General features: G+C 32.3%; 1 protein-coding gene across 4 annotated transcripts in view; it reads left to right on the forward strand.

The window, feature by feature from the left end:
• The first annotated feature begins 14 nt into the window (after positions 1–14).
• Positions 15–27,323, forward strand: part of LOC111630318 (zinc finger protein 43-like) — a 31,761-nt gene continuing 4,452 nt past the window's right edge. Inside the window, exons 1-8 of one of the 4 annotated variants that reach the window (XR_002757496.1) lie at positions 852–1,332; positions 9,297–9,758; positions 12,588–12,739; positions 17,098–17,254; positions 19,396–19,550; positions 20,130–20,274; positions 20,569–21,858; positions 25,905–26,426. Coding sequence is in view for 2 of the 4 variants with exons in the window: in XM_023374403.1 (XP_023230171.1) it covers positions 858–1,332; positions 9,297–9,758; positions 12,588–12,739; positions 17,098–17,254; positions 19,396–19,550; positions 20,130–20,274; positions 20,569–21,773 (2,751 nt within the window). In the remaining 2 variants the exon portion in view is untranslated. Of the gene's footprint in view, positions 508–851; positions 1,333–9,296; positions 9,759–12,587; positions 12,740–17,097; positions 17,255–19,395; positions 19,551–20,129; positions 20,275–20,568; positions 22,084–25,904; positions 26,427–27,323 lie in introns of those variants that run through there. The other 3 variants (XM_023374404.1, XR_002757495.1, XM_023374403.1) reach the window with 3 other exon arrangements.

Below are 27,323 nucleotides of genomic sequence, written 5' to 3' on the forward strand. Positions count from 1 at the left end.
TTAGCTAGAGACAATATTTGCCGCTAGTCGGCGCCACTGTTAGAAGAAGAGAATTGGTCTTGTTAGGTATATACTGAAGTCTGATTTTGACCTATAATAATTGGTTTTTTAGCTACATAAAAATGCCAACGTGCTTTGTGCCAGGATGCAAGTCAGGATATAAGTCATCGAACGAGAAGAGACATTTCTTCCGTGCTCCTAGCGATAAGATTAAGGAGTGGATGCGATTCATTCCACGAGACGACAGGATGCTAACAAATAAATGTTACGTTTGTGACGTACATTTTGCTAGTAGATTTATTTTAAAAACCTTCTCCCATGTTATAAATGGAGAGAAAGTAGAAATTCCACGAGATCGCTGGGAATTAACGTCGGATGCATATCCATCAAACTTCCCTAATTGTCCTAAGTACATTAGTAGGTCTGTACCTCAAAAACCATCAACGCGATGTCTCACAAGAAATGAACAACCATCTAGGAAGGGATCACGAAAAGACAATACCAAAGGTAAATATTTGTTTTTCATGTAATTTTAATCTTCAGTGAATCATGTAATTTTTTGCCCTTGCTGAGTCGCAGTGCGTCTCTCGGATCCTGTGTTTTAATATAAAATTAAATTTTATCTATCAATTTCATCTATATTTAAGGAACATTTTATATTTAAAAAATGTTAACTAAAGATTGAGCTGGGTTAGTGAGATCCACTGTGATTCATTGAGGGCTATCTCTCTGTGGCCCATCTTTCCTTATAAATACTTTAAGATTAATTGTCTGATATTTTTTTATCAATCATTAGTTGATTTTAGCAACGAGCGAAGATAGGAAGTCGAAAGACCAGGTAATCTACCGACTCCGTTATGGTTACTAAATTATCAAGCAATTTTGTCGTTTTCGAGCATTTTCGTAATATTTTTTCTATGGGAAAGAGAAATAGCAGCATGCCGAATAAGTGTTTTGTGTCCTGGTGTAAGTCTGGCAAGCGCAAATCTCGTGAGAAGCGTCATTTTTTCACGCCATATCCGAACCTGTTAGATAAGTGGAGACATTTAATTCCTCGAAGAAGAGATTTAGAATTCTCCAAAAAGTCGAAAATATGTGACTTGTATTTTGATGAAAGATTTATACTTAAGAATTATGTGCATATAATTGAGGGTAAGAGAGTCGAGATGCCACATGGAAAATGGCAACTGACACGTGATGCTTATCCTACGAACTTTCCCAATTGCCCGTCATGTTTGCCTGTTAAAGTTCCTAAATTACGTCAGTCTCCAAGGAAGAGAAAAACTACTCCCAACGTAAATAACAATTCAAAAGTTGTAAAGGTATTATCGAGTAAGTAAAATGTCCTTGCAGTAATTTTGTTTAAAGAAGTTAATAAATTGAAGAATTAGAAGATTATTTTTACAGTCGTCTTAGGGTGCGACTATGTAGATGCGAGAGAGCGAGAAGAGGTGATGACGTTTCGTGCTCTCTGTTTCTCACTCCTGTTTATTACAACGACACAGACAAGAGTGAGAAACATAGCGTGAAATATCATCACCTCTTCTTGTCGTGTATTCTTGCTCACTCGAATCTGTGCAGTCGCGCCCTTAGAGTCGACGGCAAAAACGGCTCGATGTCTTCGAAAATAATCTTCGTAAACAATCCAGAACTTTTAAAATCTGGTAACAAAATTTTAATAAAGATATCTAAAGAATGTTTCTGATCTCGACCGAGGTCTGCTTTGGGTTTTTAAACCTGCAAATAATTATGAATACCCGAAAGAACAATCGGAGGGCTCCGAGCAGTAAAACTTAAATGTTTATAAAGTACGTCTATGAGAGACGGTAGATATTGTGAAAAATTTTTATTAATTTTTTTGTTTTGAAAGCCGAATCCTAATGATAAGAGATTGGCATTTTGATCATTTTTAACTCGTGTAATTAAAAAATTAAAAATTGTAGATTATTAAAAAATTAATCTACAATTTGTGTTTTTAAGGAAGGTTTTGTTATATCTTTTATATTATTTGATATTTTGAAATAACGTTAGCCAATGGTGCAATTGAAGATCCATCAAATTCGTGTTCTGATGTGTTGTTGTCATTGGGTATAGTGTGTTATGTACAAATAGCATAAATAAGTAGTACAATAATTGTATTCTTACATAATCTATGAAATTTGCATGCATTGTTTTGGATATTGCAGTGCAAACACATTGTATGGGAAGAAATCTGTTAAGTTATCTACAAATTTCACAAATTAATGTTGTCATTGTATTAATGATGCACGAGTGTTAAGGTCAATGAGATTACAATGATGCATGAGTGCTAAGGTCAACTGTGCAGATTACATACTGCTAAGTACAGATATATCAGAAAATTCAAGGACCAGCAGTTAGAAAATTGTAAACTCAAGAAGATTGCAGCTCTTGAAGATAAAGTTTCAGCCAATGAAAAGAATAGAAAAAACTTTCTGAAAGGGAAAAGATAGTTATTGAATGTATCTTTCAGTCAAACAAATCTCAGTTAGCAAAATTGTATAGCACTAAGTTGATTTTGGATTCATCTGTCTATGAATTCCTTCGAAGAAACAAGTTCTTGTCATTATCACATCCAAGTACTGTAGGAAAATATATATATGTAAATTTGATGCTAAATTTGGATTTGATTCTGATTTATTATCAAGATTAATTAATTAAAAGAAAAATTAAGCAATATGCCTGAGAAGTAATGTCATGTTTGTCTAATTTTTGATGAAATCTCTCTACAAAAGTGTTGAAAGATGCAATTAAATGGCTTGACTGCTTGGAAGATCTAACAGCTGTTAAAAACAATATCAGAAAAAAAGAATGGAGGCTTTCTTAGTAAGCAGACATTTGAAAGTCTGGGGTTAACATTGTTCAGCATTCTGGAATTGTCCAAGTGGCTTTTGTCACAGAAATTTTATTATGTTTTAACTAATCTTTTAATCAAGATCCACTTGAGGTATATATCTAGGCCAGAACTGTGTAAATTTATATAAACTTATACAACCTTAATATAAATATATTGACTTCATAAGTTAAGCTTTTATGGTCTTCCTCTAGAGTTAACATTAACTTTTTACTTATCTCAATTTTATTTTTTTTAGCAGAAACATTTTTGTGTAGTAGGAACTTATTATTAACATTGATTTATTATTTTAGCATTTTTTTGGTTTGATCTGACAAGGCTGTGGCACAACACATACCCAACCAATGTTCAGTTATTATATCGAATGATGAATGTCTGTTGCTTAGTGCATCAGTCAAAACATTTGTCTGCTTGTTGTAACAAAGAAGATGGATCACAAGTGCTGTTGAATCTGATATGTTCAAAAGATGTTGCTAGAAACATTACTGCGAAACAGCAGTTCAGTGATACACTTGAAAAAGTATTATGACAACCTCAAGAAAATGTTGATGTTTGTGATTTAACCTCTAAACTTAGAGACCATGATTTGTATTGTAAAAGGTATATTTGTGAATATAATACATAGCAGACTGTTTAGTCCTTAAAGTCAAACCCTTAAATGTATAGAGGCAGACAAAATTGTAAAGCAAAAGTTCTTGAACATTACAAAATATCTTATTCTGATTATTGATGAAATATTACTTTTGAATGAATTTAATCTTTACTGCCTTGGATGTATTGAAAATAATCGTAAATGTACTTTAACTGCTGCCCTTTTACATTTCTATGTGGTATGTAGGCTGCAGTTTTCCATGGGCTAGAAATTGAGTTTGCTTGTTCAAATGAGTATCATAATCAAGTATCATAATCAACTACTTTTTAGATATGGATAAATTAAATTTTGATATAATATGTCAGTAATTTTTAATATTTTAAAATTTTTATTTACAGTTTTAAATTCAGATAATTCTTTAAATATCTGCATTTAAAACTGTTATTTTATATTGCTATATATTGTATATTCAAGTTTTCTATATACATTGTACAGAAACAGAAAATTATCTGTTTATTTAATTGTGCATTTGCATTATTCTATATTGTATTTTTCATTGCATGTCTATGACAATTGGGAAAACCACAGTTTATTCTCTAATGCATTTAAGCAGCCATAGAAATTTAACTCAGATAAAAGCAAACTGTATTTTTTTTCGAATAATTTATTAATTGTAATACTACATAAAGTACACAGTTTTATTTGATTCAGTAGTGATAAACGGTATTTGAGATGCTTTACACATTTGTATTTTTGACATAGGAAATTGCATTTCTTATGACATATTGTGTGTATATATTTTGGTAGTATATAAGATTTTGCACCATTAAAAGTAGAGTATGAATGCATTTATTAATAGCTTACTTGTTTATAAGCAGTAACATGTCTTTTAGACTATCATTGCTATCACTTTCCATTCCATTTTTTAAACTTATCTTGAAGTCTTGTTCATTTTCTTTCTTGTAATAACTCCATTTGATTTTAAGAACTGTATATATGATTCTAAAAGCCTGATCTCTATTGACTTTTAATTCTCTCTAATCTGTTCCTAACCTTTCTTGGCTTCTTTAATTACTCTCTATCTCATTAATCTAGCTCCTTTGCCACTGAATTGTAGCATTTCGCGGCTATTTGTGTATATTATTTTTTTCCTCTATTTATATTTTGTTTGTTTTCCATTTGTCACTTGTTTGTTTTTGTGCGGATCCCTCTTTGTTTTCTTCCTTGGTACCATCATTTCTCTGCTGGCGGGATGTGCAATGTGGTGATTGGCCCAAGGTGTGGTCACATGGGATGGAGTGACATCCTTTCATGGGTGGTATAAATAAAGAGTAAACCACATGAAGAGGCTTTTTTTGTTTGTGGGATTTCTTTGTACATGAGGATGCCGCAGGTTGCGAGGACTGGGATGATAGATATTCAAGAGAATCGGTTGTCCAGGAATTGAAGAGATTTTGGATCAAAATGGAAATCCATTTGCATCGAGAAAATAAGTCAAGAAAAAAAAAGATAACCATCCAAAAGGTAAAAGGACTAGCTATAGTGTCGCATGACGTGTCGCATGACCAACGAATTTGTTTGGTCCAAACGGAAATCTTGTATGTATTATTGTATACTCATTTCCTCAACTGTGTATTTGATGTTACCTTAGTATTATCATTTCTTTTTTTTTTTTTTTTGTACGGTTTATCGGAAAAAAGGAGGATTTTGCATAAAGTAGGAAGTTCAGGAGAGGGATAATTGGGGTAAGAATATCATTGTAATGAGATTGAACTTTGTATCATGTATTGTTCCATTAGTCATGTGTTTGTTCCCAATAAACCCTTGTTTATAAAACCATGCTGTGTCACCGACTAGTCATAGTTTTAACTGTTCTTTTGTTCAATCCTGCAGACCATGTTGCTATGGGAGGTTTTTACAGAATTCTGCAATAATAATAATAATAATAACACAGATATGGGCTTAAAAGTTACATCTTGATACACTCCAAAATGCATTCTAAACCCCTTTTTTGTAACACTTACCTATCCTACACTTGCTTTAACATTTCTATACATTTCCATGATTAAATTTATACCTTTCATAATCCCTTTGCTGCCTGACTCAAAGAATTTATTGAGGGCATCACATATTAATAATGTGTAGATAGTCCTTATTATAACTTTGACTATCCTTCATTACCCATTATGAAAACTCCCAAAAATATTTTAAAATTAACACAAATTATAGCATAAAAGAAATTGACGAATCAAAGTAAAGTCTAAAATCATGAAAGTGACAGTTAATAATATTCTCTGGTGATATTGACATTTATGTATAAATAATGTTCAAAATTTTATCTTTATAAAGAATTTTGATTGTTTACAACTGACTGTCTATGCTTGATCCAAACTTATGCCGCAAAGCAATTGCAGCGTTTGAAGGGGCAGAAATATGCCACTTTCGTCGTGGCTTAAGCAGGCCACACTTTTGTAGCAATAGAGCTGTTGGTTACGTTCAGCAGAGTCAACAGTTGTAACTGAGCAAAGGTGTTTTACATGATAGCTGTTACATAGTTACATCTGCTGAATGATGAGTGATGTATGCATTGGAACAGGAAACAGCCATTGTTGGTCAGTTGCAGGTAGCAAAAGGTAGCATAAATGAAGGTTCATTTAAGCTTATTTAAAACTTATTATTTTTGCTATTTTGTTCTTAACTAACATCTGTATGAACCAAGCATACCATTGGTTTAATAAAAATAATAAAATTATAGACATATCCTTTCTAAACATTCACAATGTACAAAACACATGCATTGAAAAAAATCAGCAAGTACAAACCCAGAACTTTACCCAGGAAATAAGGCATTTTTGAAGGATGGATATAGTTCTTATTGTACTGTATCTGTTATCATCTCTACAGGTATCATACCACACACACTACACAAAACCCTGGAAACATTACAATTGAATAGAAACACATACACCACACTATAGAAGGTCTAACAATATTGAAAAAGTTTCATTTGAAAAAATCCTGAATACAGACACACACACTGACACACTGGTTTAATTTTTGTTTTGTTTTGGTTACTATGACTTGACTCTGGTCTTGCATAGTATACAGCATTTTTTGTCACACATAGTACACACAAGTTTATCATTTTTGTTTTTTAATGTTTAATAATTTTTGTTTTCCCATATGTTTTAGAAAATATAAATTGTAACAAGTAATTGTAAAAATAATTCATAAATTCTTGTAGTTAATTGCTTTTGTATTTCTGAAAAAAAAACAGATACAACTGTTTATTAATAGGGCATGATAGGAGAAAAATGGGCTAAACAGGGTCAAAGTGTCATCTATTGCCAGAAAATGGCACATTACTAATTTTAAAGCATAGTGGCATGACCATACAGGTAGCTTTCGGTTTACGCTGCAGTTCCATTCCTACAAAAGACGGCGTAAATCGAATCTGCATAAAAAGAACCCATATTTATGTGAGGTATAGGGTTAGGTTTTACCTAAGTGAAAAATAAGCAAATAATTTTGTTTATTAATACAATATAATACAAAATACATATAAATTTAATTTTTAAAATGTATTTTATCAAAATGATCATAAAATAAAATGAAATAAATTATCATAAAATAAAGTGAAATGTTTTTATTAAAAAATTTTAGTTTCGGATCTCTTACATTTTTTGGAAAAAAGTATCCATCTTTAATTGTTTACATTTTTGTTTTCTTTCATTGAGCATTTCGGAATATGGTCGAATGGATGCAATGATGCTTCTTTTTTCATTTGCACTTCGCTCCCAATCATTGTCTAATTCACATAATTCATCTGTCAAACTTTCCATAGTTGAAAGGATACGTTAATCCGACGTAGAGCTACAGACAAGCGGAGACACTGATTGGTTGATCACCGGTCACTGTAGCGCATATATAAGGTCAGTTTGAGCGGGAAAATTGAAGGTGGCTAAGGAGAGATAGATATCGTCTGGCTAACGAGAAGTAGATTTGTCTCACTAATGATAATTTGTGATTGTCGGAAGTACTACTGCGTCGTAAGGTATTTTCCTGAACGAACTGATACGGGATTAGAGGATTTGATCCCGGGATCTCGAAAATCGGGATCCCGGGATCCCGACCACTTTTCAGTCCCAAAATTTTCGGGATTAAGTTTTCCTAATCCCGGGATTTTCGGGATTGACATCATTTTAAAAAAATTGCAAAATAGACTGCATGAAGCGAAACGTTCAGTGCCAGTGCTTTTAACAGAATTGCTTGCCTATCATTTTAATATAAAATACAAGAAATTTTATTCCAAGCAAGCAGCAGAAATTAACCAAGCGGGCTTGCGATGCTTGCTTGGAATAAAACTTCTTGTATTTTCAACTAAAATGATAGGCAAGCAGTTCTCACTGGGTTACTTGGTAATATACTTCATTTTTGTATTTTTGAATTTTCGCGGGCGCCAATCGATTTTCTGGCGCAGTCAAGAGCACTCCTTAGTGCAATTTGTTTGTCATTTTACCAGAGGTAATTGCATGTGAAATGTAGAGTTCTCTTGTAATCTATAAATTAATTGAAAGAGGGTTTCGGTTTTGCCCCAATTAGTTTCATTAAATGGCTGGGAAAAAAAATACGGTTCAGGTATGAAATTAAAGCTCTTACCCTGTATGTGATGCTGTTGAAGTGAAATTTGAGAAAAGTACAACTGTGGTGGAGTGGCAAAGATACAATGTTAAGTCTACTAGAAGGCAGCCATGTGGGAATAAATAAACTTGTCAATTGCTTGTGCACCATCTAGCAATTCACTTTTTCAACTATTAGAACAATCTGTTTCTTATATCTACTATGAATTTCTGAATTTTTTGTTAATTATACATTAATTAAAAGACTTTTGCATTATCTAAATATATAAAATTACTTGTTCTGACTGACTGACTGACAATGATTGATTCATCATCACTCAGGGCAAATCTAAAGAGGTGAAATTTGGTACACAGTTAGGGTACGTCATAAAAAAAAAAAAAGATTTTTCAAAAATCTCACATGGGGGAGAGGACAAAGGCTTAACCTGAAGAACTGCTTCTACTGTACTATTTGTTTTCGACTACATTTAGACTTCATTGATGTATTAAATTGATAACATTTTAGACATTGTTCTAAATGTTTTTATATATTTCGATTTAACCAAATGTTTGAGTCGTCTTAAATTCAAATTTGTTATTGCATATTGGTTTGATTATAGAATGATTGTAAACGTTTTAGAAAACTGACTAAATTGAAAACAGTTCATTTGATTCTCAGCAATTCTCATCATTATCAGTGGTAGGTGTTATATAATAATTACTATGGTTGTTGAAATACTGAATATAAACGGGGTTTGCTTGCAAAAGCTGCATGGGCGAAGTCGTGGGTAACAGCTAGTTTTTTTAATATTAATAAATTTTAAATGCTTATGCTAACTATTTAAATAATATCTAGCATGGGTGAAGTTGTGGGTAACAGCTAGTTTTTTTAATATTAATAAATTTTAAATGCTTATGCTAACTATTTAAATAATATTAAGTGTCACTTTTACTTCTATATAGACTTAATGTTAAGAGTATATAACAACATTGTTGACTGTTAAAACAGTCAATGTAGTTAATCTTGCATGCTTTATATATATATTTTTTTTTTGTTTGTAATTCATATTTAATTTCCTAGTATAATCAATAATTTTAAATGTTTAACATTTACTTCAACAATTACCTTAAATTAAGCTAATTATGTTAATTAACGTATTAATTACGTTAAAATCAACCCATTTTCAATTTACTGATTTGTTTTCTTATTTAGCCCCGAGGAACAAGGACAACAGAAGCAACAGTCTGCAGCCATCGACGTCTAGACAGTCAACTGAAATGGAACTTATTCTAGCTCAAAGGCACGTGAACAACATTGTATCTGAGATAGTTCCAGAAATCGAGCAAAACAAAGTTTTAGGCATGGATACTCCAGGGCAAAGAAAGCGGAGAAAAAGAAGTCTTGCCAGTACTACCCGAGATCGCAACTATGTTAGACGTAATGGAACCAAAGTAGCCTATTCTCAGAAAGAAAAGAAAAATAATATAAAGTACAAAGCCACGCGAATAAAATACGTCGAAGAAGTTGTAGATTCTTCTCGAGATATGCAAATTCTTGACAATGCAGAGGCTGTAGAACAGGTCAAACTTACCACATTGGGATCCGGATGTGAAATTGGAAGAAGCTGTCGAGAGACAGGACCAGTGGGAGGAGCCTCTTGGTACCGGAGAACAGGTAAATGCAAAGAACCTGCAGAAGGAGCTTGCATATTAAATATGTAAACTCTGACTTTTTCATGTCATATTTACTTAGCATCTATATTTAGTCTATTAACTACTTAAATATTTGTATTATTATTTCTATGAGTTTATACCAGGAAAGTATCTGAAGTCAGTTTTTCACATTTATTGTAGACATGGCTTTACTGTATTTGAATTGATTAGTAATCATAGTTCTATTGTTTGACACTGTATGATCTAGAACAAACATCTCTCCCTACATATTAATGCCTCTTCTAGATAAAGCAAGAAAGGATTCAGTAAATAAAAATGTTATAATCATAAGGCAGGCCATCTGCTATCCTAATACAAAGAAGTCGAGGCACTAACTATTCTAATTTTGCATGCGAAAAAATAAATGTAGTACTGCACTATTATTCGGATCATATGTTTATCAGTCCAGCTTTTAATGATTATAGGACTTTTCCAAAAATTTTGGACCTTCTTATCTAGTGTTTGTTGCATCAATGCGCAATACTTTGCTTCTTATTCTGTATAGAGTCATAATGCTCCTTAAGATGCTGTCACAGTATGTTGATCCTATGTGGTAAAAATCCTCTTTTCCTTTATTATACCTGATCATATATATATACTTGCCAAATCCATTTGTTTTATTTTTATTTTCTCTTTGTTAGTATGTAGTAATTGCATGATGGAGGGGAGATGTTTAACAGTTAAAAGAAATGTCATTACCCCTGGCATAATGAATCAGGAGAGAACATATTCTTTATGGTAGCTACTATGCATATCTTCTGTTTAGTTGCTTGTCAGCTTTGCCACCATCTTCTGTAGGTCCTGCTGTATACATATTAACAGTTGCCTTAATTACATTGGTATGGGAGCCACGAATAATTGCCATTTGTATAATGAATAACAATCCCTGCTGTCTGTGTTATTAAAGAAGAATGTTATCATCATCCTTACTTACAATTATAACTTTTTATACTCAAAGAATCCTTTGTAGCTTTATCTAGACGAAACATTAATATGCACGCGAGAGATGTGTTTGTTGAAGGTCATATAGTGTTGGTAGCTGTGAGCCTGTGTATAATGTTATACCATTATATTGAATTCTTTTTTCTTTTTTGTACTGAAGAAATCGTACTGAACAAACTACCACCTAAACAGAAGTCAGTTTTCCATACAATGTTTAGGAGTTGTCTCTTTTGACAGATCATCAATGCTTTGCATTGCCATATCCATTAATTGACACCACCAAATATTTACTTTTTTGTTTTTCTTTTTCAATATTTCAATTAAACAGTCTATTTATGGTTATATCTATTTCATTTTGAAGTCTTGGTATGTGTTATATGCTTTTTATTGTTTACTATTAAATTACTTCTTAAATCAATTAAATTTTTCTGGTAAATTCTATTATTTATCAGAAAAATGGGTACTGGTATTAATTACTAGAAAACTATTTGATTTAGCAATGATTCATTTGTTCTGTTCATTTAGAAAAATTTATAAATGCTTGAATTTTGTTTAAATTTTTGGATATTTACAAATTTCTATTTTTATAGTTAAAGAAAGTACTTAAGAATGGAATGAATTTGGAGAAAATGTAGATGCTGCTGTTCTTCCTCTGGTCCACCAGTGGCCAATTGGATAAAACCATCAAACTCTATCAAAATCATTGTGCCTAATCAATGGGTTAGTCCAGTGTTTCTCAACCTCTAACGAGTTGTCGCTCCCTTCAACATAGTATCACCTTGTTCACTAAAATTGTTACTTAGTATTCAAAATTCACTTCAAAATTCCAATGCCCTTCACTTCAAAATTCCAATGCCAAGGGCCAAGGCTAATGCCAAATTTGTACTGCATTGAATAGACTAGTGACTAGTATAATGTTATTTGTTTAATTATTGTATGATATAACAAATAAAATATCTAATTATTCTTAATATAATGTTTTACTATATCACCCAGAAAATTGTTTTTTGCCCCCAAAATATAAATTGTTACTAATTGCCCCCGTTGAGAAACACTGGGCTAGTGAATGGATTTTACCAAGCTTTTTGTTGTGTGTAATGCTTAAATAGGAACCAGCTTTTTAAAGTCATTTCTTTGATATTGCGATCTGTAAACATAAATTAAAAGGAGGTGATTTGCTTGCTGATTTCTTAGTCCTTCTGAAGTCTTTTAAGGGCTACTGGCTCCTATTTAATCATTATAGATGTAGAAAAACCCAGAAAACTCCACTTGTTCAGTCTGTCCTGGTGAGGCACGAACCCAGAACCAAAGTATAAATGTTCAGGGAATGGAACCGCTTGACCACTGGTGGGCTAGTTGATTTCCTAATACTATATTATTGTACAGAACAGAAAGGAGTCAAAATGGTTCAAAAATTGTACACATAATTAAGGAATGTTCACTGATGTAATTCAGATTCATCTTTACTGAAGACAGAAAAGGGACATAAGTCACAATGAGAGCCAGTATTCAATCACAACATACTGGCTTGCTCCATTTGATAATCAGATACCCAAGATGTGAGATATCTAGGGTAACTACAAACTGGCTCTACAGAAATTTTTCATAAATATGACTTTGATATATCAAATCTCATCTCTGACTACCTTACCATTGCCACTGTTGGCTTCACTGTGGCAATGGTAAGGTGGTCAAGGATGAGTCAAGTCTACAATTGATATGAACAAAAGCTCTTTTCATGTTTGCAGGATAAATAATGTTTGAAAAATTAGTTTAATATGATCTGAGTAAGATTTTAGTCAATAAGATGGAAATAGTATTTGGAATTTATATAATTTTATTTTATTAGGTGACATGAATGAAGATGAAATTGCCATTAAAAAGAAACCAGAGTGGGACGTTGATGCCAAAATTGATCATTTGTCTCGTTTGCAATTTGAAATCGATAGCTCAAGTATTAAAGCCGAGCGCAATAGTACCGCTATGGAGAATGATCTGCCTGTAAGTACATTCATTATTTTGTAGTAGTCTAGTTTCTTAAATTTATTCTCTTCCATAAAACAGTATTAATATAACTTTAATAATCAATATGCTTATTGACTTTTAAAAGTTGTTTGAATGAAGAAATAATTAACAAATGTAATTAAAAATTGAATAGCATTTAGATGAGGAAATTGAAAATTATAATTAATTACACATTTTTGGCTGTTTTCTGGTTCCTCGATACCGGAACGATAGCCAAAAATGTGGCTATTGACAGCAGTGAGTGCCATGGAGAATTGTCCAGAGAACTGTGGATGTTTTTGGAACCTTAGAACTACTCATACATCTGTGTACAACTCATAATCATCTCCTTACTGTACCTGCACCTGCCAATGGATGTTGATTGGTTTTTGTCGAAAATCAGAAAACACTGCATCACTCTTGCTTTGTACATTAAGAGAAAGATTAAAAACTGTTTTAATAAATGATTGATTTTATATTGATTGAATGAAAGGAAGATAAACGCTGCACTTGAGAACACATGTCTAATTAACACATAGAAGCTCATATAGTATAGTGATTGCTATAGTAACTGCTGAAACACTTGTGGCTAATCCATTAACTGCCTTCAACTGATGCTCTTTCATTGAAATAATTTTTTCAGTGTGGAGGCACCTAACTGTGTTTGATTCCTAAAGGTCTATTTTCAATGTTTTTACTCAGATGACTAGATTTTGTTTGCAAGAAATACAAGGTCTGTTCAAAAAGTATCGGACCTTATTTTTTTCCGCGTAAACCAATGATGCGTGAGAGGCCTCCTTCGGTGGAGTTGTGGAGGGGACAGTCATGCACAGCCCTGAATTTTTTCCCGCCTGCAGAAAGCGTCAGTCGTTGGCAATCGGCGTATGAGTGAGGTCATGTAGTGCGCTCTCGTCGGATTTCACTAAGCTGGAAAATGACTGAACAACGTGAGCAGCGATATTACATCAAATTTTGCCAAAAACCTTGGCGATACCCGAGTGTAAACCATTCGCAAGATNGTTGTTATATTACATATAATAATCAACATTATTAGTGATATTTATAATTACATTTTAAATAGTTTAATAGTGGCTTCTCACTTGAATGATTATGAGTAATATTTGGATGCTCTTCAGAATGACATCTATAATTCTAGTGAAGAGGACAATGTTCATCATTTAATACCCTAGCTTCTCATTCTGTATGAATGCATTGCCAGTTGTACTACCTGGACTTGACTTCCATTCAATGTATCACATATAATAATCAACATTGTAAGTGATATTTATAATTACATTTTAAATAGTTTAATAGTGGCTTCTCACTTGAATGATTATGAGTAATATTTGGATGCTCTTCAGAATGACATCTATAATTCTAGTGAAGAGGACAATGTGCATCATTCAATACCCTAGCTTCTCATTCTGTATGGATGCATTGCCAGTTGTACTACCTGGACTTGACTTCCATCCAATGTATCACATCCAGACATATTTAATTTTAGATATGACCATTCTCGGTTAATTGTCTTGTTGACTGGGGACAACTTCAGTGCCCATGGCCTACAATCACCCACTATGGCACTCTGTCGGCCATTGCTCCACCTTGGCATATCGTAAATATACATATGAACATCTGAATCTCATCAATTCTCATCTTATGTTAGGTAGTGACAATGATATGGATGACAAAGAATATAGAGAGATTTTATTCTCTGAGTATCTATCTCTTTCTTTTCATTTTAAAGAACTGTGCCATTCTTGTACATATTGTCAGTCTCTGTTGTCGTCATGTAAAAAAAAGTTTCTTTTGCTTCTGTTTTATTTTTTAGTGTATATATATATTGTTTTTTTTTGTATACCGTCAATGATATTGTTGTAATTGTAAGAAAAACAAGGGAAATTTTGTATTTTTGTGTGTGTGCAGTGTTTTGGGCATTTTTTGTGTGGCAGCACTGTATTGGTGTGTGGAGGTGATGTATGGTATGCGGGATCGGTAACACGGATTTTGGTTCCTGGCGTTAGAAGGAGAAAGTGTGTCTATCAGGAGTGCTGTATGAAGACTCTTTGTGTGAACTGCCATGTGCTAAACCTATACCAACTTCATATACTGTGATCTTGTGTATAACTTTTGTACATAAAGATAGTTTTAATCGTGTATCTTGCTTGCCTCCTTCTTTTGGGGTAACCAAATTTATTCATCCCTGCAAATATTAATCCCACGGATTTTCGCAGATCTCACAGAAGCTTCTAGGCTTAAACATATTCATTCTACTAATTCTTCTCTTATTTCCTACTGCTATCTTTTCTTTACTAATCATATTCTCTCCCTTGTGTTGACAGAATCAAATATGTATATACAGAAAGTTTTTCACAGTAGATTGCATAATAGATCACTTCAATGGAGAAATTAGACTAAAACTACTATATCAGAAAGAAAATGCTTTTTGGCTGCATGATAAACTTGGTTTAATCAGAAAGCCAACAATTGTCATATCGGTCCACTTTCTGTTTTCAAGGGAAAAATGTTTAATTGCAGTTTCCCACGTGTGCTTTTTTCATCTTGTCAATAATAACAGTTTATCAGGTCCAGAACAACGTGATTGTGATCCCTGTGTGAAATATAAACCTTTTGTGGAGCATGCCAACATGGTGCTTAGGTAATATTATACTCCACATCAATAAATTAGTGTCAACAAAAGCATAGTAGGTACAGAAAATAAAACCAATCTGATGGAGTATTTGCCTAATAAACATCGTCAATAAATCAAAGTTTAGATGATGTGTAATGCATGGATTGTCTAACTAGTGTTTGGCATTTTACACATATAGAGGAGCCAAGTCAGTAGAAAACAAAGTCAATGTCCAGAAATTTGGTCTCAATTATATATTAGTGAAAAACTGCTTGAGATTCGTACCTGAAGAAGGGATATCATGTTTTTGTCAATAATTTCTTCGTATATGTGCTTGGGGTCTTCGTCACCAAATAAGCACATGGAAACAATCGGGACAACAAGGAAATTCCGGCATCTTTAATTCAAAAATAAATTTTAGTTGGCCAGAAAAGGTATGGTCCTTTAGATATGGGCCTCTTCTTGCATGTGCTTTCTGCAAGAAGCCATCTTAACAATAATTGCTAATACAGTAGATCCCCCTATAAGACGGTAGATACGTTCCGTTCTTTATGAATCAATTTTGTAGGAATCATAGTTTACGGACTACGGCTGTTTGAAAGGTTTTCTTTCATAAAATTAATCGATTCTAGACTAATTCGACTCAACATTTCCAAAATACGTATATTTTTTTGAAAATAATCCGTATAAACTACGTTATAAACAAAAAATTGTAGGATTGCTTACCGAGTGTGTACCGTTCGACTACGCCCGTTGCTAAAGCTTGGTTTCGTCGCGGAACAGCGCATCAAATTGCGGCCGCGATTTCTGATATTATTTTTCTGCGAAAACTTCGTTGACCTTTGGAGACATCATTAATATAAATAATTTTTATGGCCGTTAAATAAGAAATGTTTCTTTCACAAGAAATGTATAAAATTACAGTACTAAACAGACGATAGGTCGCCTAACTCGCCGTAGCGTGACGCTAGACGGCGAAAAATATATATTTAATTATAATAAAGTTACAATAAATTAAGTTAATATATAATTATATATACAGTACCTAATTTATATATAATTAATATATAATTATATGTACAGTACCTAATTTATATATAATTATATGAACAGACGATACTAAACTCAATTTATCCGCCTAAACATCCGTAGCGCCGCGCTACGGACGGCGGGAAAGTAGTTCGGCTGCCCGATGACGTTTTACGTATTATGGGAGTTATTTTTACCGTTGTTTACGGATTCTGCCACAATTTTTATGGGAATCATAACTATAAGAAACGGTTTTATAGGGGGATCTACTGTAGTTGTATGTCATTGGTCACATGTTGAGGCCAATAGTGCAAGAAAACATCAGAAATGTATGTTTGCCCAAAGATAATGATATTCAACATGCTCGAATGCTGAGTTATATCTGAAGAATAAGGATTGTAGTCCACACAAATAGTAAGTACATTCTTATATAACAGCATACACTACTCTGGTCTTACACACTTCGAGTTAACTGGCATCAGCTCCATTCTGAAAGCATTAAACCATTGATCAATACATGTACTGTACATATTGAATATATGTAGTATTAATAGTTATAACACTGCTTAAATATTGTTATAGTAGTTAATGTTATCATTTATTGTAATCATCCTTTGTGTTACAAATTTTAACAATTCTATCTTTTTGATAAAGCAATTGTTATAGTACTTTAATGCAATTTTTTTCAAAATAGTTGAAAAATGGAGAAGAGACGATATATAAAAATAACAGTGCATATTTTCAAGACAACTACATTTATGCAGATTTCAAGCATGAAATAAAAAAAGAATTTCGTGATGAACCCGAATGTACGAATGACACATTTACTGTGAATGGGAACGAGAATAAAGGTATGTTGAAATAACAAAGAGAAAGTATTTTATTTATAACAGATTTTTATACAAATAGTGTCAAACAGTTCTTGGAAATAAACAGTAATACACTAACCCAATTTTTAAGCAATGCCTAATGATCTGCCAAATTATTGGACTAATTTAATAATTAGATATAATTACTTCATATAAGATTATTAGATTAGTCTTAATGTAGCCTGGTGATTCAGAAGATTGTTTGGTATTTATGGAAATTTTTATTTTTGAAATTGGGACTGTTCATTAACAACATCCATATTGGAATACAACAAGTTGGACCAAGTCAGACAAGGGGGAAGGGTTGAGGTTTAGTGCACATCCATTTATCACATTAAATTGTATTCAGTTTTTTCATTTTATTTTATTTACTATAACCTTTTGATTTGCAGTTTTAATTGCAGACTAGAATTAAAAGAACCTTGAAGAACAAGCACAAGGATGGAAAGATTGCATGACCAAAAAAGGCTTGTGATTAAACATTCAGTAATGTGTAGAATGTGGCACTCATAAAAATAGAAAAGTCCTAATAGATTACTAAGAAATTATAAAAACTACAAAATTCAAATACTCAGGCTCCCTTATCTCATCTGACAAAACGCAACACCAGACGTTCGTGCATGAATCAGTGCAGCCTGGATGAAATGGAGAGAGGTAACAGAGATACATTATGATAAAAAGGTGCCAATGCATATTCAGGCAAAAATTGTCCAACCAGTAGCAATGTATGGGTCAGAATGCTGGAATTTCACAAAGAGCACGAACAGGAACTACATGTCATGGAAATGAGAATGTTAAGATCATTATTGGGTCTTATATGCTTTTATCACATAATGAATAACAACTTCAGAAAACAACTAGGAGTTAGGCCAGATATGGACAAGATGAAAGAAACTTGATTATGCTGGTAAGTACACATTATGCGCAGCAATAACAACTCAATGGCAAAAAGTATTCTCTATTATGACCCAGGAGAAATTATACCTCATGGACGCACCAAAAAACATTGGCCTGACCAAATCACAGAAGATAGGGAAACAATGAGAATTTTACCAAATAATGCATTAGATCGGGTAAAATGGAGGAATGAATGTAAACAATGGGTCCTGCACCAATGAAGATTAAATGCTAGAAAAGACGATTATATTTATTTTCGAATTTCCTGTGTTTCATTTCTACTTATGGTATCTGGCATTCATAAAGTGAAAAAGGTTTTAAGGAGTTTTGTTGGACATGTAAAGAGAGGAAAATTTTATTGAAACTTGAATAAGAGAGGGGAAGGAGGGAGGGATAATAAAAATTTCATGAAAAATGCAGATGTAATTTACTGACAGCCCTTAAGAAGATTTAAACAACTCTTTCAAAGTATTACTCTTGAGCAACAATACACTTGCTAGTGCTCATACGTAATCTTGAAGCACCTCTGGAAGACATTTTCCTCCACTTGGCATAGGGTAGCTTTTTCAGCCTTTTTATGTTCCTGCCCTTCACATAAGTTCTTACATATTCATACACACCGGTTATTTTTTTCTGACTTACTATGTGCGTCATTCAACATGTTTAATATATGTCAGTGTTTTGTTCCCGAAGTTACATTCTGTTACTAAACTCCACTCACAACAAGCAACGATTTCTACTATGTATCATTATGCTGCCTATGTGCGGAGCATTTGATGTAACAAGAATGGGTAGAAATAACTCTGAAAGAGTGCTTCAACTTAATGCAGTGTCATGTTTATTTATTTGGTTGGTATGCTGTATTGAGTCCTAACCATTTCTGAGAATGTTTTGATGCTTAAAAGCAAATAAGATATTAGCCTACTGTTGTCAGATGGGCTACGCCCTATTCTAAATTAATTTAAATTTCATATTTAAAGAAAAATGTACTCTGTCTTTAAATATCTAAATTATTTTCATGTTTTTCAAGTGTCTGAGTCTTCCATAAATCCAATATTTATTATTTTGTATGTAGGATTTTGCATATTGTAAAACATTTTTATTAATAAAATATTACACTAGTATATAAAATGATGTGATTTAGAATTCATTAACTTTATATACAGTAAGTTTTTAGATTTCGTATAAAATTAAGCGTTGTTTCTAAGCTTTATTTATTCTTTTAGAAAACGTACAAGAGGAAGAAAGATATCTGACTGTGAAAGATTTACGATGGAATAATAATAATCCTGATATTCTGCTGGATCCAAAATTAAAATTACAATGCAAAGTTATTTGTGAAAAAGTGAATTTCGAAAGTGGAAAAGCACCACCTTTAAAGGTTAGTAGCATTAAAACAAAATTTGGAAATGAAGAATGAACCATATCCAGTTCAAAAGCCAGCAGAAAAATTCTTTCTACAAATGTTTTCATCTATATGTACTAGACATCCTCAGGTATTGACAATATTGAATTAATGGCTAGTCGAATATAACGTTTTTGAAAGTTCCATTTAACGACGTTATTCGAATATGATGCGTTAAAATTAAAATATGTAAAATATTTAAAACATATCCGAATAAATAATCAATTGATTTCACGTAGATCATGACATATCCTCCGTAATTTAAAATGTCTTGAATGCGCTTTTTATTTATTGGGATTTAATTCAAAAAATGCGCACCGTGCTACAAAAAGCGTATCGGTTTCTTTGAAATTAATACCGACCCCTTTTTTAATTGTTTTATATAGACGAAAACATTCGTAGAAAGAATTTTTCTGCTGGCTTATGAACTGGATATGGTTTATTCGGTGAGTCGGATATAATTAAAATTAAATAACCAGTTTTTTGAAATACAGTATATTGAAGAATGAATAAATATATTGTAAATGTAATTAATTATTTTGTTTTTAATTGTAGTCACGGCAGAAAGAAAATGATGTATCAAGTATCAAGAACCACAAAGGTTGTAATTGCTCTTATTCAGTCAACAATAATAAATTATATGATTGTTCTGATTGTACAGAAATTACAAGGTTGTCTTCATCAAATAACGAAATTGGAGGTAACAAAAATTACTTTATACATTTTTATACAAGTGTGTTCTGCAACATAAGGCCATAACTTTGGTAATAGGCTTATTACATTAAACACTAAATTTGCAGAAATTAAGCAGCAATGTGACTGTGGTGATATTCCTAATAAATTATCCACCGACTTGTACAATTAATAAAAATAGATTAAAAATATTTTCTAAATTATATCAAAATGAAATACATAATTATTTTTTTTACTTGTTATTTTAATTTTTAATAGATGGAGATGAAATATTTTCGATAACTTAAATATTTCTTTTCAGGAAATGAAGAAATAATTAAGAATGTCCTTACCGATAACCTCAACAAAGGGACTTATATGAAGAACTATTTTAATCGTGATAACTGCAAGAAAAATTATAAAGGAATTAGTAACTTAATTCCAAAATTTATTATTAAATTGAAATTATGCAGAAATCGAGTTTTGAAAAGGCATTTATTCATTTCGTCGAGAAAGAAGCTGGAGTGTTATATTTGCAAGAAGACATTTTCATATAGTATACTATACGGCAATCATCTGTTTGAACATTCCAATAAAAGAACTTACCCCTGTAATGTCTGTAAAAAACAGTTTTTCTTCAAATGTTATTTTGAGGAACACAAAAAATCACATATAGAAGGAACTCCGTTTTCTTGTTCAAAATGCAAGAAGAGATTTAAACTTTCATCTGAATTAGTAAAGCACAGGAAATATCATTTCAAAGTTAAATGTTGCTCGAAAGTCGGCCGCAACCTGTGCAAACGTTATGTAAAGGAAGTTAAGTCGAGAAAACTGAAGTATTCCAAAAATAGACTATTTCTGTGTGAGATTTGTGGGAAAATATTTCATTGTCAAAGTTATTTTGGGACCCATTTAATGTATCATTCTGATAAAAGGCCGTTTGAATGCAAATTCTGCAGAAAAAGTTTTAAGACAAAGGCTTGTTTGAAAGTACACAAAGAGTATCATTCCTATAAAATGCGTCATTCATGCAAACTCTGTGGAAAACAATATAAGACTAAATATAGCTTAAAACTACATCAGGATAGTCATAGCAACATAAGAGCTTTTCAATGCAAATTATGCACCAAATCATTTAACTTAAAATCAATATTAATTATGCATCAGAAGGTTCATTCAGATGTGAGGTCTTTCTTGTGTGAAATATGTGGAAAAACATTTAAGACCAAACAAAATTTAATACAACATCAGAAGAGTCATAGCAAAGAAAGGTCTTTTCCATGCAAGTTGTGCACCAAAACATTTAAACTGAGATCCATGTTGATGGGACATCAGAATCTTCATTTGGATGTAATGCCTTTCTCATGTGAAATTTGTGGAAAAGTTTTCAAATCACTGCTGTTACTAATTGAACACAATGTGCGTCATGCCAATAGCAAACCTTTTGAATGTGAAATTTGTCTGAAGCATTTTAAAGTGAAATCAACTCTAATATCACACATTAGAATGCATGCTACAAAAGCCTAAAGGTCCTGTGCGTGACATATGCAGAAAGAATTTTAAGCAGAAATCGAAGTTAAAAGATGCAGAGAAGAACCCATTTTAAGAAAAGGTATGAATTTTTTTAAAGGTGATTTAACTATGAACGAAAGAACTTGTTCTAAAGAAAGATTTCAGAAAGTTGATAAACAATCTTAATTTGTAAATTCCTGTTTTGTTGAAGTTTAAAATTAAAACAATTTATACATCATAATTTGGGTATAAAATGTTAAATTCAAATATTACAGATATGTCATGCTAACCTTGTATAGCTTTGCAGTTGCTACTTAAAAAATGTAACACAAATGTTTTTGACACACTTCTAGGGTCTTCCTCAGATGTTTTATAATTTTTCTGGTGTGATTCCGATTTTTAACTGTTCAGGTCTCCAATGCTTCTATCTTTCGAATTTATTTTTTTAAATTTCAAAATTCGAATTTCCAAACAATGTGCGCCTGCACCAGTTGTTATAGTGTTGCGTTATAAATAGCCTGACATACTCTTGATATCCATTTTGTGATTGGAGCTTACTCTAATGAAAAAATAGCCTACAGATGTAAGCCAGATACATTTGACATGTTGAGAAATGAGAAAGGTCAGGCTGAATTTGAAAGAACACCAGGAGTATATAAAATCCTGTTAAAGGATAAAAGATTGACTAGGGACCTCAAATATGTTGGATCTACAAAAAGATCGCTCAAACAACACCTCTGTGAGCACAAAACAGACATCGGAAAAAAGAAAAGCAATACCGCCTTAGTGATATATTTCAATGAAAATGGCATTACTGTATACCTAACCTACAACAAGGGACAATGATTCGAGAAACCTGACATATAAACCAACTACAAAATCTGGAGGTATTAGAAATTTTTATAGTGGACTGCAAAGGCATGTCAATTAATTTTAAAGAAGAAAAACAACTATCAAGAGCATGGTAGACTTGGTAGACATGGTAGACTATTTATGATGCAGTGCTATTACAACTGGCACAAGCGCATATTGTTTGGAGATTTGAATTTTGAAATTTTAAAAATAAATTCCAAAGATAGAAGCGTTGGAGACCTGAACAGTTAAAAATTGGAATCGCACCAGAAAAATTATAAAACACCTGAGGAAGACCCTAGAAGTGGGTCAAAAACATTTTTGTTACGTTTTTTAAGTAGCAACTGCAAAGCTCTATAAGATTAGTACAATGTATCTGTAATTATCGCTTTGCTTGTTGGATGGATTTGATTAAAATATTACATTTATCTGACTCTGGAAGTGCAAAACCTACATGTTTCCTAGTTGCATCTGTGGCAAAGTTGTTTGTAACTCAAAATATTTCTACTTAGCTTTATTTTCAAATGAATTTTTGTCACTCACTTTATAATATTTGTGTAGAAATCGCTGAACGGACAAACTGATTGTTTTAGTTGCTCTTAAGAACCTCTGTTCAAGTCAAATGAGAATCCTCAAGTTATCAGGAATGAACATTTTGATTCAGATAGGACCTTATTAATTAAGACACTCCATTGTGTGGTTGAATTCCTAATATTAAGAAAGGTCTTTTCATATGTAGAGAGCATAAATGATAAATAATTATTTCCTTGCCATGAGATTCATTTTAAAATTTGGTTCCCTTTTTTGTTATTTCTGTTCTTTTGTTTTAATTGTTCTCTTTTAGTTAAATCCATCAAACACATCATTGCTTTTTCTAGAAATCTCAAGGTATCTTTAGAAAAAAATTAAAAATCACTAGAGATACTGATTCAAGTAGTAAAGAGTTTGTGTATTTTTTACATATCAGTATGTTCTATAATAAATTTTTCTATATATACAGTAAGACCCTGCTTAACACTGCCTCGCTTAATGCTGATTCGATATAACACAGTCTGCTCAAAGCCTTTTTAGGCTTCGAGCAGACTGTGTTATATCGAAAGCTCAAAATTTATGCTGATTTAAATTATCATGGCATTTCATTGATTCGTATATAATACAATTATTTGTGAATACAAACCAATCAGCAAAAGGTGACAAAAAGAATCTTTAAATTTATGTTTGTTTGGTGCAATTTTGGAAAAAATATAACATTATAGATGCCATAGGAAATATCAACTTTACTTGGCAAGAATTAACTGATAAATGCACAAACTAAGTGTGGAAGAAGTTATGGCTGAAGGTATCCAAGAATTCTCAACGAGAAGAGTCTATCGCTGTATTTTTAGGTTGACCAAACTCAACTTAATCAATAAAGCAGGACTAGGAGATATAAACAAGCAGAATATTGAGGAGTTACAGCAGGTTTCTGGTGAGAGCTTTACCAACGACAACCTTCAAGAACTGGCAGAAGAAGGAATACATATAGAACTGGAAAATAAAGATTTTGAAAACAAAGAACCCAAAAAAAATTCTCTACAGATTTCCTTAGTAAAACTTTGGTAAGATAACTGAAATTGTTGATGAAATTGTAGCAAATGGTCCTGATTTTGAAAGGAGTGCAAAAGCAAAACGAGGCATTTTGGATGCAATCTTCGGCTACCGACATTTGCTTAAGGAAAGAAAGCAGTGACGAATGAAACTTCACGACTTTATTGCAAAAGAACAAGAATTTCAGAAAAGTCAGGACCTTCATCACAAAAAATGAACTTTACATTTCTGTGTGCATATGTTTGTGTTATTTAACATATATTATTATACAAATTAATATAAAAATAACTTAAAATTAAAGTAAAATTTCTTTATTTTTGGTTGCGTGTTTTTCCTATCCCTATTTACTCTATGTTAAAATGACCTCGTTTAATGCTGTTTCGCTTAGCACTTTGTTGTCTAGGAACGCATCCCCCGCATTAAGAGGGAGGGGTCTTGCTATATGACTGGAGATAATTGCTCCTAGAGTCATATGGATGATTTTACTATAACACATCAGCAAACTGTTGTGAGAGATCCAAATTCTAATGTAATCTGTCTCATAATTTCTTCCAGATATTTCAAGTTAGGCTATTATTCTTTGAATACAGGTGTGAGAGATCAGACTCTCGGATAATTAATTTGATTGTCAATACAATCTTCTATGTGTTGGTGTCTTGCATTTTCAAATTTTGTATAGGCTGTAAAGCAGGGGTGTCCAACCTTTCTGTTTCTCTGGGCCACATTGGAAGAAGTCATGGAGTTTTGGGCCACAAGTATATTTTGACCCGATCCTTAAATATACAAGTATATTTAAGTATTAACATGTCTAGATTATAGTAATAAGTATTAAAAGTTTACCACAAAAAAGAATATTTTTAAAAATTGCTTTTACGTGTTCAATTTTTATTTAGAAATAAATGAATTCATTTATTATAAAGGAGACAAACAAAAATTTATTTGAAAAACACAAATATTTGTTTTATTTGGGTCTCTAATTAATAAAAAGCGACAAAACAACATTTTAAAGTGCATTTTTATTCAACTAATATATTTATAAATAATATGTAGCCCAAAAAGTAGCCAATGTGCCAACTGATATTTTTTACATCAAACTAATAAAAGGGTAGCCAAATTTGGCGCAAAGTAGCCGAATCTTGCAACGCTGGAAGGAATACTATATAAAGCTGGAGTTGAGATTCAAAGAATTATAGACTCAATGCGGGGAAAGGAGAGAGAGGACAAAAGATAAAGAAGTGAGGAAGGTTGGAAAATTAAGGGTCCATATTGCATAACAGGAGGTCTATTTAACCTTTCTTATTACTTTTTATCTTTAGGTCTTATTCTCCTTTCCCCTGAATTTGAGTTTATACTCCTTTGAGAGGCAACTCCATTTTATTTAGTGTATCTTCCTCATTCACACATTTCTAAGTATTTGAAAATATTTCTTTTCCACTAAAAATTAAAATATGTATAAAGGTTTACGGCTTTGTGAAACTTTTTTTTTGAGTTGATGCCATTGAAATAAATAAATAAATAAATAATTAAAAAATTTTCGGTTTTGTGTACACGTTTATTGGGCTGCATTCAAACTTCCCTTGGGCCACATGCAGCCCGCGGGCCGCGGGTTGGACACCCCTGCTCTAAAGTATGTTTTAATTGTAAACTCCAACAAAGAATGCTGAATGATCTCTGCAAAAAATTTAATATTTTCTGACGTAATTCAAGTTTTCCAGTGAAGAAATAGAAAGGAAGTAAAGTCATGAGAAAAGTCAGCAGTGCAACCAACTCCTTGCTAGTATTTCGTTTTTTCAAGTGACATCCAATTTGTTGGGCTATTACTTAGTTTTATTTTCTGCTATAGAAATCTGGAAGCCAAGGTCAAAAGACATGGGTTTGAACATTGGCTGGCTCGTGAACTTTCAGAGTGATCTGGCTGGATAGGTCACATCCTGTACTTTGACAAGTAGGTACGTGCTCTGGGAGAAGTGTTTAAAGTGCTTTGGAATTGTCAAATTTCATTAAATTATCCCTTCATTAAAAGAAGATCCATTTTATATGAAGCTTTTTGAGAGAAACATATCATCATCATCATCATCATCAGGTTATTCTGACTAAAGAAACAAAATGTAAGAGAACTAAATATGAAACTGAGCTGTGAATAACAATAATTATTATTATTCAGTTTCATATCAGTTGTTCATGTTTTCTATTTATGTAAGAATTAAAATTATATATAATAAAATAATATTTTTCTCCACTTTTTGTTGTATTCACATTAGCAATTACAGTAAAAGGATATCAAATAACCAAGTATTAATATATTCAGGTTATAACTATGTATGAATTTCAGATTTTTATAAAGATTGCATGTTAATTGGGTGTTTGCAAGTGTGGATTTCTGAGTGCATTGTCCTCCATCCAGCAATGCGATGCATGGTACTACATCCATCTCCTTTGGTATTTGCCTAGAAGTAAATTCATCTTATACTTTATGAAAATTCAATACTGTTTTTATTTTTCTATGTAACTCTTTGTGTTGTTTCATGCATAAACATATTTGCTACTGTCCTGCTGCATTTTGTGTCAATCACAGCTGTATTTGTCAATTTTTTCGCAGTTTATTGCTCCGTGCTTTTGGCAGTGAGTGTAATAGTACTTAAGTATATAAATTTTTTCTTAAGTTAAAAATAGTTATTATTGCTTCCATTTATTTATTCCTGCTTATTTTTGGATAGAACCACTCAAAGTGCGTGAGACTTATCTTCAGTCTTCTTTTTAAGGCTTTTCCCATGTTTTTATGGTTAGATCTTTGACAATCCTCAAAATTTTTGCATGTTGAAAATAAAGCAATGCTACTTCAATGTAATCTAACCTTTTTATTTATTAAACAAGGGTTCTAGAATGCAAGATTTTGTTTGAGAAAAGGGCTGGGGCTAAAAGTACAGTACAGGTATCAAATTAATGCTTTTAACCCTGTAGATGATGCCTTAGAAGAACGATTTCAGAAAGGTAGAGGTGTGGGGAGTGACAAAATGGTGTGATTCCCTTTCCCTATGGGAAGGGAATCACACTTGTGTGGCATCTAGTAATTTAGTTTTTTAACTATTAAAACAACCTGTTGCTTGTTCCTACCATGAATTCTTG

The sequence above is a fragment of the Centruroides sculpturatus genome, unplaced genomic scaffold (genome assembly GCF_000671375.1).
Source record: "Centruroides sculpturatus isolate CEXI.00-Female unplaced genomic scaffold, Cexi_2.0 scaffold622, whole genome shotgun sequence".
Lineage (NCBI taxonomy): Eukaryota > Metazoa > Arthropoda > Arachnida > Scorpiones > Buthidae > Centruroides > Centruroides sculpturatus.